The following is a 14,650-nucleotide window of genomic DNA, read 5'->3' as shown; positions in this document are numbered from 1 at the left end:
GAGAGTTCGAGAGTCAGCTTGGAGGGAAGGGCAGAAGTGCTGAAAGCTCCTGCCATACAGCGCTGGACGCAGAATTTTTAAAAAGGTACTGGGGCCTGCCTGCTTGCTTGTTTGCCTCGGAGTTGGGGGCCCTGCCTGCCTGCTTCGGGGTGGGAGGCCCTGTCTGCCAGCCATTAGCCCTGCCTGCCCTGTCCTTGCCTGCCACTAGCCCTGCCTGCCCTGTCCCTGCCTGCCTGCCAGCTACTAGCCCTACCTGCCCTGTCACTGCCTGCCTGCCAGCTACTAGCCCTACCTGCCCTGTCACTACCTGCCTGCCAGCCACTAGGCCTGCCTGCCCTGTCCTGGCCTACCACTAGACCACCAGAGGGGGGACAGGGTTCAGAGCTTGGCAAGGAGTGTTGGGTTGGGTACAGAGCCTAGCAGGGAGAATTTGGTTCAGAATGGGGTTTTTTTCTTGTTTTCCTACTCTAAATTTAGGGTGCATCATATGGAGTGAAAAATACGGCAACTACCAAATTAACACAAATTGTTTTAACATAGATAGCAGTGATAAGGGCCGACGATCGTTTCATGACAAAATTGCTTCAGGGCTACCCACTGGAGTTAGCTATCCTAAAAGGCAAATAAACCACTTTAATGAACTACTTAGGGCCTGTTTTATAAAGCCGCTAGCAGCTGCCGCACAGCAACAGCCCCGAAGCCCTTTAAATCTCTATGGGCTTCAGGACCGTTACCACGCTACAGGCCCTTAGTCCGGCTACACCACGTGATTCTTTCCCTGATGTTTCTCCTACAGTGGCAGACATGGACCTTGTGGCAAATGTATGAACTGTGACATAATGTTGTCCACAACAGAGTTTATTAATCCAGTGGACAACAGAGCATATCGCCTCAAGTTTACTTGTGAATCTGACCATATATTGCATCAGGTGTCCCTGCAATCTGATTTATGTCGGACAGACTTCACACCCTCTGCGTATACGTTTGAATGAACACAGGAGTGCCCTCAATAGGGGTGTCATTAATGCTCCGATAGTACAATATTGCAGTGATTACCAACATGATTTTTTTTTCCATTTACGCTGTTTAGTTCTGGACCACATACCTAATAATATGAGTGTGGGGGGTTGACAGGCGTCTCTATTTACAACAGAAGGAGCAATACTGGATTTTCACATTGCATGCTGTTCATCCTAACAGCCCAAATGCTTGTATTGATTGTTTTTACTAGGGTTTCTCTTGTTTACCGGTTTCTCTTGTTTTGCATTTCTCCCAGTTTGAGTATGCCCTGGTCTGCATTTACATTTTTCCATCTGTGTTATACATATCCTTTTTACTGAATGAAAGATATTTTCCCTTGTCTTGATTGGCCAGCCACTATTGGCGGTCCTTTCAGTGGTGCGTTGCTCTATTAGTTTCTGCTCATTTCTTAATGACGTGCTCAAGCTGTGCTGGCTCGCAGCAAACATTTGAGAGACAGGCTGCTAAACAGTGAGTATTTTTTCACAGCCTTTTATGAGGTAAACTTATTTATACTTTTATTTTTGGTCATATGTTTAGTTGCCTTTTAGGATAGCTAATTCTAGTGGGTGGCCTTGAAGCAGTGGCGATTTTGCCATGAAACGATCATCGACCTTTATCACTGCTATCTATGGTGATCAAAGAAACTGTCTGAACATTAGAAATCGTTTGCCACACTGATCAGACCTAAGGCCAAATCTTTGCTTCCAAGGATACAAACCATCTACCTCTTATCAGAGGCGTTATCCTCCAAAGTCTGCGCCTTATTCTAGACCACCACAGAAGAAGCAGCGCCAACAACGTCCACAAAAAGCTCAAACACCTGCTGCGTCCAAGACCACACAGCCTTTTTGATCATCTCAGCCAGAGCATAACGTCAATCAGTTTATCTCTGACTTCTCCTCTTCCCATCAGAGGTTATCTTCATCGTTGGGAACTAATCACTTCCAACCTCTGGGTGCTCACAATCATCAAAGAAGATTATTATCCCAGGACAAGCAGGCAGCCTATTCTCACATATGGGTGATGTCATCAATGGATGCGGAAGCCTCGCAAGCAGACTTGCTTGAAGAAACTCAAAGTTTTGAGACCACACCCCGCATGCGCAAGTGCCTTCCCGCCCAGCGCAGGGCACATTTCCTCAGTTCTCCATTTTCCGCAGAGCCGAGAAGTCCGTCTTTGACTCTCTACATTTAACTTCATTACTTTGTGCCTTCTCTGAACTGCGGTTTGTATTTTTTTCCTCACAAATTGCTGTTATTTTATTTCTTTCATTTTTAGTTTAAAAAAAAAATTTTCATCTTCCGTCTATTTCCCGGGACAGGCCACTCGGCTGCAGCCCGAGAGCTTCGATCTTGTGGCGGCTATTTTTACTTCTATGTCCTGGCCTATCACGGGCTTCAAGAAGTGTAGCAAGTGCCAGTGTGCGATTTCTCTTACAGACCCACACCGTCACTGCCTCAAGTGCCTTGGGCCGAAACATCATCCAAAGTCGTGCCTGCGCTGTGCTACGCTTCAACCTCGAGCCTTCAATTGTTGTTGTATTTTGGTGGACAAGCTCTTTGAGATTAATTTTTCTTCTGATCCCTCGACTTCAAAGGCGACCTCGGCCTCGACTCCTTCCGAGGTTTCTCCTGCTTTTACTGCTTCCACCTCGAGCCTCATCAGACCTCGTCGTTTGCAGTGGCTCTTTCTTCGACGACATCTGCCTTATCTTCCCCTGTTTCCTCAGGTCAGATAGCTCAGCAGACAGTTCCAGTGGTAGTGATTAAAGTGCCTAAGACTTCCAAGTCGAAGCACACACACACTACCTCGACGGAACCTCCAGCCAAAGCAGATGGTCCGGTTTCAGATGCGGATCCATCCTTGCCGGCTTCTTTCCAGACCATGTTGGAGAAGCAATTCATTCAGTTCCTTACTAATAAGGGACCGAAGCTTCTTCCTCTTATCCTGCCTGGGCATTCAGCAGACTCCCGCGAGGTCGAGCCGCTTCCTTTGCCTCAGTCTGAGATTACAAAGTCTTTGCAGGGAGCAGAGTCTCTGCGAGTATCTGGTCTGGCCTCTAAGCATGTAAAGCAAGGAGCAGAATATTTGCAAGTACCTCAGCAGGAATCCTCACACTCTATACAAGGAGTAGAGTCTTTGAGAGTGCATTGAAATTCCTCTACCAAGCCTCTGGAGCTTCGATCTATAGCCTCCAGTCCTATACATTCTTTGATACCATCGGCTGCTTCCATCTCCGAGGCAAAGTCTCCTCGATCTTCGAGATCTGCTTCCAGGCACAGTTCTTATCGACGATCGAGGCCTTCATCGAGGCATCCTTCCAGGCATAGTTCTTCTTCTAAAGAAAAACCTTCTTCAACTAAGCCTCAATCTACCCCAATTTCGACTAGACCACCGACTCCTCGTTCGAGGTCTCCAATGCCGGACCTCGAGGATGTTGCAGTTTCGATTGCCTCGTCCAAGTCACCATATTCCTTTGATGCCTTTTTTCTTGCTGAAGCTTCATCTTCGACCTAGGCTGCCTCGACGTCCTCGAGTCGTTCTCGAGGCAAAGCATTGGCAGATCAGCTATCTTTCTCATCTTTTTTTCGTCAGATGGCTGTGGACTTGGATCTTCAATTAGATACTGGCTCCAGATACTTCTTCCTCAAACTCCGGCAGAGTCACTTAAGCTTCCTCTTCATAAGCTTTTGAATCAGACTTTTGGTCGATGCATGGAAACACCTTTTTCCATACCAGCTGTTCCAGGAAAATTGGACTCTAGGTATAAAACTGTGCATCGCAAAGGGTTTGACAACTCACAGTTATCTCATCAATCCCTGCTTGTCGAGTCCTCCTTGAAGAGGTCCCATCCTTCCAAGGTTTATGCCACAGTTCCTCCTGGAAGGGAAGGGAAAACAATGGACAAATTTGGACGTCACATCTATCAAAATGCCATGATGTCCTCTAAAGTTCGCAATTATAATTTTCAGTTTATTACTTATTTTGAATTCCTCATTTCTCTATTACCAAAGTTCTTGACTTATTTGGATACTCAAAAGCACTTTGAATTTCAAGAAGTCCTTGTTTTTTTATCTCAACTCAGATTGCATCTCCTCCAGTCATCTTATGCCATCGAGTTGTCTGCCCAAGCAGCTGCTTGCTCTGTAGCTGTGCGTCGCCTTGCCTGGCTTTGTACCATTGACATGGAACCTAATCTTCAAGACCGCTTGGCTAATATTCCTTGTGACGGCAATGACCTGTTCGATGAATTAATCTAGGCAGCCACCAAGAAGTTGTCTGACCATGAAAAATCCTTTGCTTCTATTATCAGACCTAAGCCAAAGCCAGCTCCTGCCAAACCTGCATGCTCTGCTCCTATCTATCAATGGCGTTTTGCTCCAAAGACGGCCCCTTATAATCGCCCCTCCTCTTAAGAAACAGCAGCTTCAGAAGCAACAAAAACCTCAACCTTCTGCTGCACCTAAGGCTACTCAGCCTTTTTGACTGTTTACAACAGAGCATAGCCTCCACCGTTCTGACTCTGCCTTCCTTTCCTCCTATAGGAGGTCGTCTCCATCTTTTTTACCCTCGATGGACGACAATTACATCCGACCTCTGGGTACTGACCATCATCAGGGAAGGTTACTCTCTTCATTTTACTCAGGTTCCACCAGAGCTTCCTCCAAGAGAGTATCCTTCCAATCCATCCCAGATCGCTCTTCTTCTTCAGGAAGCTCAAGCTCTGCTTCGTCTCCATGCCATCGAACCAGTTCCCTTGGAACAGCAGAACAAGGGGTTTTACTCCCGTTACTTCCTTGTTCTGAAGAAGACGGGCGATCTGCGATCCATTCTGGTTCTCAGGGCTCTCAACAAATTTCTAGTCAGAGAAAAGTTTCGAATGTTGTCCCTGGCATCCCTTTATCCCCTTCTCGAGCAGAACGACTGGTTATGCTCTCTGGATCTCAAGGAGGCCTCACTCATATCCCCATTCATCTGGCCTCCCGTCAATATCTCAGATTTTGGGTGGGGAATCTGCACTATCAATACAGAGTACTACCCTTCGGCCTGGCCTTGTCTCCCAGAGTGTTCACCAAGTGCCAGGTAGTGGTTGCAGCAGCTCTAAGGAACTATGGTCTTCGGGTATTTCCCTACCTTGACGACTGGCTCATCAAAGATTCCATATCTCGAGGGGTTATTGTAGTGACCCAATGGACTACCTGGTTCCTACAAAGTTTGGGATTCAAAATCAACTTTTCCAAATCTCAACTTCAGCCCTCACAGAATCTACAATTCATTGGAGCTGTTCTGGACACTATCCAACTCAAGTGCGAGTGCCTTCCCGCCCAGCACAGGGCGCGTCTCCTCAGTTCAGATAGCTAGCAGAGAAGCCAACCAGGGGAGGTGGGTGGGTTGTGAGAATAGCTGCCTGCTGTCCCTGGATAGCACCTGTTACGGTAAGTAACTGTGCTTTCTCTTCATTTCCTTCAAATCCCACCAGATTACCCACCAAAAGAGATTCCTTCCAATCCTTCGCAGGCCTCTCCTTCTCCAGGAAGTCCAAGCTCTGCTCGTTCTCAGTAGAGAAAGTTCCCCTGGAAAAGCAGAACACAGGGTTTTACTCCCGCTATTTCCTTGTCCTGAAGAAGACGGGAGGTCTCCAACAGATATTGGATCTCAGAGCTCTCAACAAATTTTTCTGGCATCTTTGTATCCCCTTCTGGATCACAACGATTGGATCATCTTCCTTCCACTGTACTTTTGGATTCTGGAGCCTCCCTACAAATTGAGCTGTCCTCTAAGATTTTGGGAATACTTTTTGATTCTTCTCTCATTTTTGATTCTTCTCTCATTTTTAAGGATCAAATAAACTCTCTGGTTAAGAAATGTTTTTGTCAGCTTACAAATGTTGAGGAAGGTCAGATCTCTTTTCCATCACATCATTTTTCTGTTTTGGTCCAATCTATTATATTATCCCAGTTAGATTATTGTAACATAATTTATCTTGGCATGACTAAGAACTTCCTTCAAAGACTACAATTGATTCAGAATACCGCCGCGAAGTTGATCTATGGAAAGAGCAAATTTGACCTTGCGATTCCTTTGCTTTTCTCTCTCCATTGGCTGTTAGTTTATTTTAGAATTCAGTTTAAGTGTTTATGTATTGTTTTAAAGATTTTACATGGTATCTTTGCTCCTCTTGTTCCTCTGCTATGGAATGTTTATAGATTTTCATATGCGAGAGGCATTCATCAATTTAAACTTTCTCTTCCTTCTAGGAAAGGAATTCAAGGAGTTAAGAATTTTAGCAGCTCTCTGCATTTAAATTTCCCCAATTATGGAATGAACTTCCCCTAATTGTGAGGTGTCCCAGTTCCTTCCATCTCTTTTGTAAACTTCTAAAAACTATTTTTAATTTGCTAAACATTTTGAAAACTAACTCTCTTGTATTTCAGTTTACTTTATTTTTTTTAATTGAGCTTCCTTTGGTTGAAGACCCGATATATAAGGTTAAGTTTTAGTTTAGTTTATGCTCTCTGGATCTCAAGGAGGCTTACACTCGCATCCCCATTCATCCATACTCTCGCAAGTTCCTCAGATTTCGGGCAGGAAATCAACATTACCACTAAACTAAACTAAACCTTAGGTTTGTATACCGCATCATCTCTACATTCGCAAAGCTCGACAAGGATAACAGGAGTTAGGGTAGAAAGGAACTCCAGAGGAGGGAAGGATGAAGAGGAAATTTAGAGGACTAGAATAATCAGAGAGGGAGGAAGAGTTACATTTTTGAGAATAACCAGGTTTTCAGATGTTTACGGAAGAGTTGGAGGGAGCTCAGATTCCTAAGAGGGGAGGTAAGGTTGTTCCAGAGCTCAGTGATTCTAAAAGGGAGGGAGGAACCTAGTTTTCCTATAAGGGAGACGCATTTTAGAGAGGGAAAGAAGAGTTTCAGTTTTTGGGTGGATCTGATGGAATTGGGGTTAGAGGAATTCCAAGAAAGAGGAATAAAGTGTGGGGGGGGGGGGAGAATGCCATGTAGGATCTTGAAAGTAAGGCAGGCACATTTGAAGTGGACTCTGGAGATTATCGCAAGCCAGTGGAGCTTGGACAAAAGCGGTGAGACGTGGTCGAATTTGCTTTTTGCGAAGATAAGCTTAGCAGCAGCATTTTGAATCCCCTGGAGTCTTTGAAGGTTTTTCTTTGTTAGGCTTAGATAGATAGAGTTGCAATAGTCCAGTCTGGAAAGGATGGTGGATTGGACAAGGACGGCAAAGTGTTTTTGATGTAAACAGGTTCTCACTTTCCTCAGCATGTGAAGGCTGAAGAAACATTTTTTTATTAGGGAGTTGAGGTGATCATTGAAGGAAAGTGTAGAGTCAATGATGACTCCCAGAATTTTACTTGAATATTCTAGATGCAGAGTGGGGCCCAAGGACAGAGGGATGGAGGTGGGCAGTTGGTCCAATTTTGGGCCGAGCCAGAGAAGTTTTGTTTTGGATTCGTTCAGTTTCATCTGCACAGTGTGGGCCCAGGATTGACGGTTCGATATACATGAGGATATGTTCGCAGAGAGGTTGGTGAGGTTCCGGTCAGTCTCAAGGAAGACAAAGATGTCATCTGCATAAGTGTAAAGTGTTTCAAGGGGGGAGAGATGGAGGAGTTTAAGGGAGGACATATAAATGTTGAAAAGGATAGGGGAGAGAGGTGAGCCTTGTGGGACTCCACAGATCGGGTTCTAGGGGGAGGAAGAAGTGCCCTTCATGTTGACTGAGTAGGAGCGGGAGCATAAGAACTTCGAGAACCAGTCAAGGATTGTGTAGTTAATGCCTATCTCGGTGAGTTGGTAAAGTCAGATATCATGATGGATGACATCAAAAGCTGCAGAGAGGTCGAATTGAAGAAGGACGGCGAACTTGATGCGAGAATGGAGATGTTGAACTTTTGATATTAAGGAGGTCAGAAGGGATTCGGTGCTGAAGTTGGGACGGAAGCCGTATTGGTAGGGTAGCAGAATGGTGAATTTTTCAAGGTAGAAAGATAGTTGAATGGATATGATGGATTTTAGCATCTCGGTAAGGAGAGGAATGTTTGCTATTGGATGGTAGCTGGAAGGTGTAGAGGGGTCTAGATCAGGTTTTTTCAGTAGTGGGGTTAAGGAGATATGGCCCATTTCTGGGGAGAATAGATCCGAATGGAGGGCGGAGTTTATGAGAATGGTAAGAGATGAGATGGCCTGAGGGGGGAGTATTCTCGTAAAGGTAGGCGGGGAAAGGATCCAAGGTACAATTGCAGGATTATCAATACAGGGTGCTACCTTTCGGCCTGGCATCATCTCCCAGGGTTTTCACCAAGTGCCTAGTAGTGGTAGCAGCAGCTTTAAGAAGTCACGGACTTCATGTTTTTCCATATCAGGACGATCAAAGACCTCTCGTCTCAGGGGGTTACTGTAGCGGCACAATTTGGAATTTGAGATCAACTTTCACAAATCTCAACTGCAGCCCTCTCAGACTCTGCAATTTATTGGAGCTCTTCTAGACCACAGTCCAACTCAGAGCATTCCTTCTCCAACAATGTCAGGATGTTCTTGTACAACTTTGCCAAAAAGTGTCAACCCTCACTTCACTCTCAGCGAGACACATGATGGTTCTCCTAGGTCACATGGCCTCTACAGTTCACGTGACTCCTTTTGCCAGACTTCACCTTAGGATTCCTCAGTGGACCCTGGCTTCTCAGTGGTTACAGGCTTTCTCAGTGCATTTCAGTGACATCTTCTCTACGGCAATCTCTTCAATGGTGGATCTTTCCAGAGGTTTGCTGTTCCTAACGCTCCCTCACCAGAAGGAGGCTCATCTGGATGGTCTCTGTATTCAAGGGCATTGGTCCGCCACAGACCTTTGAAATCACATCAGTTTGTTGTAATTCAGAGCAATCTTCAATGCTCTAAAGCACATGTGTCAAACACAAGGCCCGCAGGCCAAATGCGGCCTGCCTGGCCGTTTTATGTGGCCCACGGCAGTGCTCCCGAACTTCCCCTTCTCACAGCCCAGCAAGTCTTTCCTTCTGCGCCGGTCCGATGTTACTGGAATGCTGAAAAATCTGCCAGCCTTAGCAGCGATTCAGTAATGTTGTCCATGGCTCCCCTTCCTGCTTTCTGTCTTCCATGGTTCACTCGAGTGGAAACAGGAAGTTGCGCGTCATTTGAGATGAGCTACGGACAACGTTGCTGAATCACTGCCCAGGCCGGCAGATTTTTCAGCTTGACAGCGACATTGGACCTGCGGGGGCGAGAACACATGCTAGGCTGTGAGGAGAGAAGGATTGGCGCAGGAGGGAAGACATGCTGGGCTCTAGTGTCCCAGAATTACACTATTTAGGTCATGCACTTCCTTTGACTTAAGTTTATATAAATTCTGCATTTTTTAAAGTCACCATTTAATTTATATCTGTTTCCTGTACACATTATATTTATTATTTCATGTTATGTCTATAATTTACTTTGATATTTATACATTTTAACTTTAGATATTATGTATTTTGCTTATCATTGCTCTAGTCCTATTGGACTTAGTTAATAAAAATGTGAATGATTTGAAAAAGATAGTGTTCTTTCAGGGTCCACAAATTATGAAATAATTGTGTGGTCCATAAATTCCATAAGTTGCTGGGATATGATGAGAGGATGGGTTTAAAGTCCCCTCCCTAATTTTTGTTTTAAATTTAGCTTTCTCTTTTTTCAGTAATTAATTTCCATGAAACACTTGCTCTTGTCAAAATGCTCTGTTGGTTTAAAATAAATGAAGAATCCTGAGTGTTGTATTCATGTTATTTTTTTGTTTTGATGATTTCCAGGGTGGCCCTCTGTGTTTTTCTAAACTGGATTATGCAGTAGCATGGTTTATCAGAGAATCCATGACAATATACATTTTTCTCTCTGCCTTATGGGACCCCACTATCAGCTGGAGGACGGGACGTTACAGGTTACGTTGTGGTGGAACTGCAGAGGAAATTCTTGATGTATAACTACACCTTTGTGACTGTGTTTAAAAAAGTATTATAAATTATGTTTATAGAAATGCTTTTAAAAAATTGACCTTGAATAGTTTTATTACATGTAATGTTTTGGTATCAGATCTTTAATTTATTTTGCATGGCACTTGCATCTGTGAAAACAAAATATATCCCTAATCTGCACCAAGTGGCATATTGCCTTGCTTTTTGTTAGGGTGAAATTTGAGGAGTTTAGACAACTGGTTCTAAGAACCAGTATCTTCTGCAGTAAACACCTTTTACTAAGGTGCGCTAGCCATTTTAGCATGCACTAAACGCTAATGCGTCCATAGACTATAATGGACATGTTAGCGTTTAGCGCGCGCTAAAACTGCTAGCACCCCTTAATAAAAGGACCCCCTTATAATGATCTTAACTCTCTTTTTCTGTTTATTTATATGAGAAGATACAGCCGTATTAGCAATACCATCCAATATATAGAAGCTGCTAGGCCTCTCTGGACTAGTAACTTTAAAGTCCTGTGGATTTTCCTGAGACTGGAGCATAATTTACTTCTCTCAGGGATTATTTAATTGCTAAAAAGTGCGGCTTCGTTTTGGCTTGCCCATTGTGTTTACTGCAGAGATAAAACAAACAAAAAAATAGGTTTCTGGACCTTATAAGGAAACTAGATTTAAAAACACCCAGATATTTTTGAGGAGTGGTTATTGCAATAAACCAAATGTGGACTGCGTTTGATAGTTGGTTTTTAAGGGTTAGCTATGTGTCGAACTCTCCACTGGCTGACATGAGTTGGTCCTGTTTTGGACCTTTGTTAATCACTGAGCTGTAATTAGCTGCTTTTTCCTTTACTTCCCCAGGGCCTCTTTCTTTCCTCCCTGTTTTGGAGGAAGTTGTTTTTGTGAGTGATTTGATTTTTTTTGTAAGTTATGAGAGAATGTATTTCAGAAACATTTCACACACAAGCTATTTTTTTACAGTCATATTGGTAATATAAATGTAATTTAGTAATACAGGTATTTAAGATAATTTTTTTTAATCCTGCATGTGTGCTTTTCAATATCTGTAAAATAAAAATCACAGTAGCTAATGTAAATATGTATAAAAGTAGAAGTTTACTGTTAACAGTTGATCGGTAATCTTAATTTATCAATTATCAAACAAGGTCCATTCATGGGTTTTTGCTTTATGCAACTGATGTGTGTGTATGTATATATTTATCTATATCTATGTATATTTCTATATTTATATATAGAGAGATATGCAGATATAAGAAATTATTATTCCACTGGTATAAGTGAAAGGACTAGCCTACATAAGCAAGTTATAAATGCATGCTGTACTTTTGTCTCTTCTTTGCTACTTCATGCTGTATAATTACTAACTTGCTTTATAACTTCACTGTGAGGTTAAAACTGTGGTGAACTGGACTTGTTTTGCAGTAAAATGCATAAGCCTTTCATGTTTACATTTGTATATAAGTTTTGTTGCTTTTTGTTCAGAATGGCCTAGCATGATTGTACAATGACTGCCTCCAAGTAAATAGCAGGTCTAGCATTACCTGTATGACAGTTTGAAGTCATACATTGCTAAAATTCATGCCATAAAGCATTATGATTAATGTATTAGCAATAACTATGGACTATTTTCATCTCAATGAGCCAGCCCTTTATATTGTCCAGTAAACATGCACTCACTACTGAAATGTAAAAAATATATATATAATTTCTCTTGGTCAAAACAACTTTTCATAGCTTACTACTTAGCCTTATGACATCATTGAATTTGTTTGAAGGGCATTTTTGTACATGAATTAGAAGGCTTTTTATGCATGTTCTCATTCTTCATGTGAATCAGGAAAACATTTCCTGAGGAAGTTGCACACAGAAAAGCAATCTAGTTGTGACCCACTTACACAGTTCCTTTTGTGGATATAACACAGATGAGTTCTGTTGACAGTAGTTTTTTTTTCCAGTGTATTTTTTTATGTATATTTTGTTCAATGAAGTTTGGTTGATGCCATCATTGTGCTGCTGAAGTGAAGCTTAGCTTGTGATTCTGCTGAAAGCTGATCAAAATAGTGGCAGTGCAACAAACCACAAAGGCTGGACAGACTTTTTTAAAATATGTTCTGTAGGTATGATGAATGACTGACTGTTCTGTATATGTGCTTTTGCACTACTGGAGCCTGTCTTGAAGCTTTGGCAAAGCAAATTGCTCAATTTGTTTTAGAAACCTAGCTTCATTATGTAATGGGAGTCAGTATTCTTCAGTGCTGTGGAGGGCATCAATATATGAATTTTGAGTACTTTGTTAATTTAAAACCTGTCTTAAAATAGACACCAATGAAGAAATGTATAGCATATTCCATGTTTATTTAAAATCATTGTCTTTGAGGTTTTTTTTCTTTTGTTCAAACAATAAATTTTGAATATAATCAGATGTGAGCTATTTGTGTAATTTATTTCTGGGCAGATTGTAAATGTAAAGAGTTTAGTATTAAAAATGCTAAAGCCTCACACAAAACTATTCATTTGCTTTTGTAAACACATTTATGGAAAATTCATTTTCTAGAATTCAGAGGTATTCTAACTGGAAAATGAGGGCAACATCTCAGAATTATCAATTAGCCAGTCTTATGCAGCTACTCTGAGAACAAATGGGGTTAATAAGTCCCCACAACTGGTGAAGACATTGATGAAGCCCATACAGATAAGCCCTTCAGTTGAGAAAACCTTTCTAGAAGCCTATAAGGCAGCATCATGACTTTCTGCCTTGCATCATTATGTAGAATCTCTTCAGTCTTTGCTTTTAGCAATATGTCCCAAAATGTCCCCAGCAGCTTTAAACAATGTGGGTGGTGTAGCAAAACCAAAGTTGGTGCAAGTACAAAATCTGGTGTTTGCAGCTCAATCATTGACCTTTTTTTTTTTTTTAAACCATTAGTGCGTACAGATGAGTGAAGACTATCCAAAAAGCTTTTTGGATATTTCTTCTTTCTTTTTTTTAATTCAGCACTTGGAAATTTATACAGTAACCTCCTAACTACACATAGCTTGTTGGTACACTTTAATCTTACATTTTGTGAAGACAGCTTCCTGTTAAAATTCTCTGCTGCCACTGCTTCATGTTTAAAAATCTGGTATAACATATTCCACCAAAGTGTATTCAATTCATGAACTGTCTTTCCAGTTGTGTAGGATGCTTGAAGAGCCACACTTATTACAAATCAAACATCTTAGAATAAAGTTTGTGTCAGGCTCAGGGGGTTTCAAAATAAATTTGAACTGTATGACTTCAGTGAGTTGAAAAATATTACTAAATTTCTATCAAGTTTCAAGTTTATTATATATTTGATTCATCGCTTACTCAAATTTCTAAGCGACGCACATATCTATAAAAATATATACAATTAAAAGGGCATCAAAACAGACAGATTAAACAGACTGTATATGCATAACATGATAAGGACTAACAGTACGAATATGTTGAAATGAAAGGAAAGGATGGGTATGAACTACATATTGCTGATAGAAAAGAGAACAATTATGGTAAAAAAACAATAGGAAGGGAATAAACAATGAACCTTAAAGAGGTTATAAAGATGGAATGGAACTCCCAATTAGACTGTTTTAGGTATCAAAGGCATCCCTGAAAAGAAAACTTTTTAATTTGCTCTTAAATTTATCTAGATTGTTTTCTTCTCTTAAGTAAATGGGAAGGGAGTTCCATGTTTGCAGAGCCGTAACAGAGAAAATAAAATGCCGCCGTGTATTAATAATTTTGAGTGAAGGAATGACTAATAAATGTTGATCAATAGATCTGAGTAATCTGGTTGGAGTATAGGGGATCAAAGATTTGTAAATGAAAGCCGGGGTTTTATATAACAGGGACTTAAAGGTAAGCAGGCTTAGTTTATACTGTATACGATGTGCTACTGGGAGCCAGTGTGCTTTCTTAAGAAGGGGAATAACATGATCAAATTTCTTAGCTTTCATTATCTGTTTTATCGAAGCATTTTGAATAATCTGTAGACGTCTAATTTCATTTTGGGCTATTCCCTTGAATAGGGCATTACAATAATCGATTTTTGAGATAATCATAGTTGCTGCCAGTAATCTCACAGCAAAGAACAGTAATATGTTTGTTTTTTAAGATTTGATATGCCGCTCCTGCATTTTACTGACCTAAGCAGTGTACAATGTATGAAACTAAAATGAAATTAGGTACTTAAGAAAAACTACCTTATCTGTCCCGAAGACTCACAATCTAGCTAAAGTACCTGATAAACTAAAAATAAGTAATAACAACATACAATACTTTCCAAGATCAAAAATCAAAGAAATAGAACAATACTGTCAGAGGACTGATAGGAGAGCTGAGAATGATTGGGAGAGGAAGAAATAATAGACTAAAGCAAGGATCTCAAAGTCCCTCCTTAAGGGCCGCAATCCAGTCGGGTTTTCAGGATTTCCCCAATGAATATGCATTAAAAGCAGTGCATGTATATAGATCTCATGCATATTCATTGGGGAAATCCTGAAAACCTGACTGGATTATGGCCCTCAAGGAGGGACTTTGAGATCCCTGGACTAAAGGAATGTCAAGAAGAGAAGAGAGGATTAGTATCCAAGGG

General features: G+C 41.5%; 1 protein-coding gene across 3 annotated transcripts in view; it reads left to right on the top strand.

Moving 5' to 3' along the window:
• Positions 1-12,456, top strand: part of UGCG (UDP-glucose ceramide glucosyltransferase) — an 87,109-nt gene extending 74,653 nt beyond the window's left edge. For all 3 annotated transcript variants that reach the window (XM_033926291.1, XM_033926297.1, XM_033926283.1), the window contains one exon: positions 9,856-12,456. In XM_033926291.1, coding sequence (XP_033782182.1) covers positions 9,856-10,026 — 171 coding nt within the window. In that variant the 3' untranslated portion in view covers positions 10,027-12,456. The remainder of the gene's footprint in view (positions 1-9,855) is intronic.
• The last annotated feature ends 2,194 nt before the right edge of the window (positions 12,457-14,650 follow it).

The sequence above is a fragment of the Geotrypetes seraphini genome, chromosome 1 (assembly GCF_902459505.1).
Source record: "Geotrypetes seraphini chromosome 1, aGeoSer1.1, whole genome shotgun sequence".
Taxonomy (NCBI): Eukaryota; Metazoa; Chordata; class Amphibia; order Gymnophiona; family Dermophiidae; genus Geotrypetes; species Geotrypetes seraphini.
The sequence above is the reverse complement of the archived record's forward strand: the minus strand, read 5'-3'. Positions and strand labels throughout refer to the sequence as shown.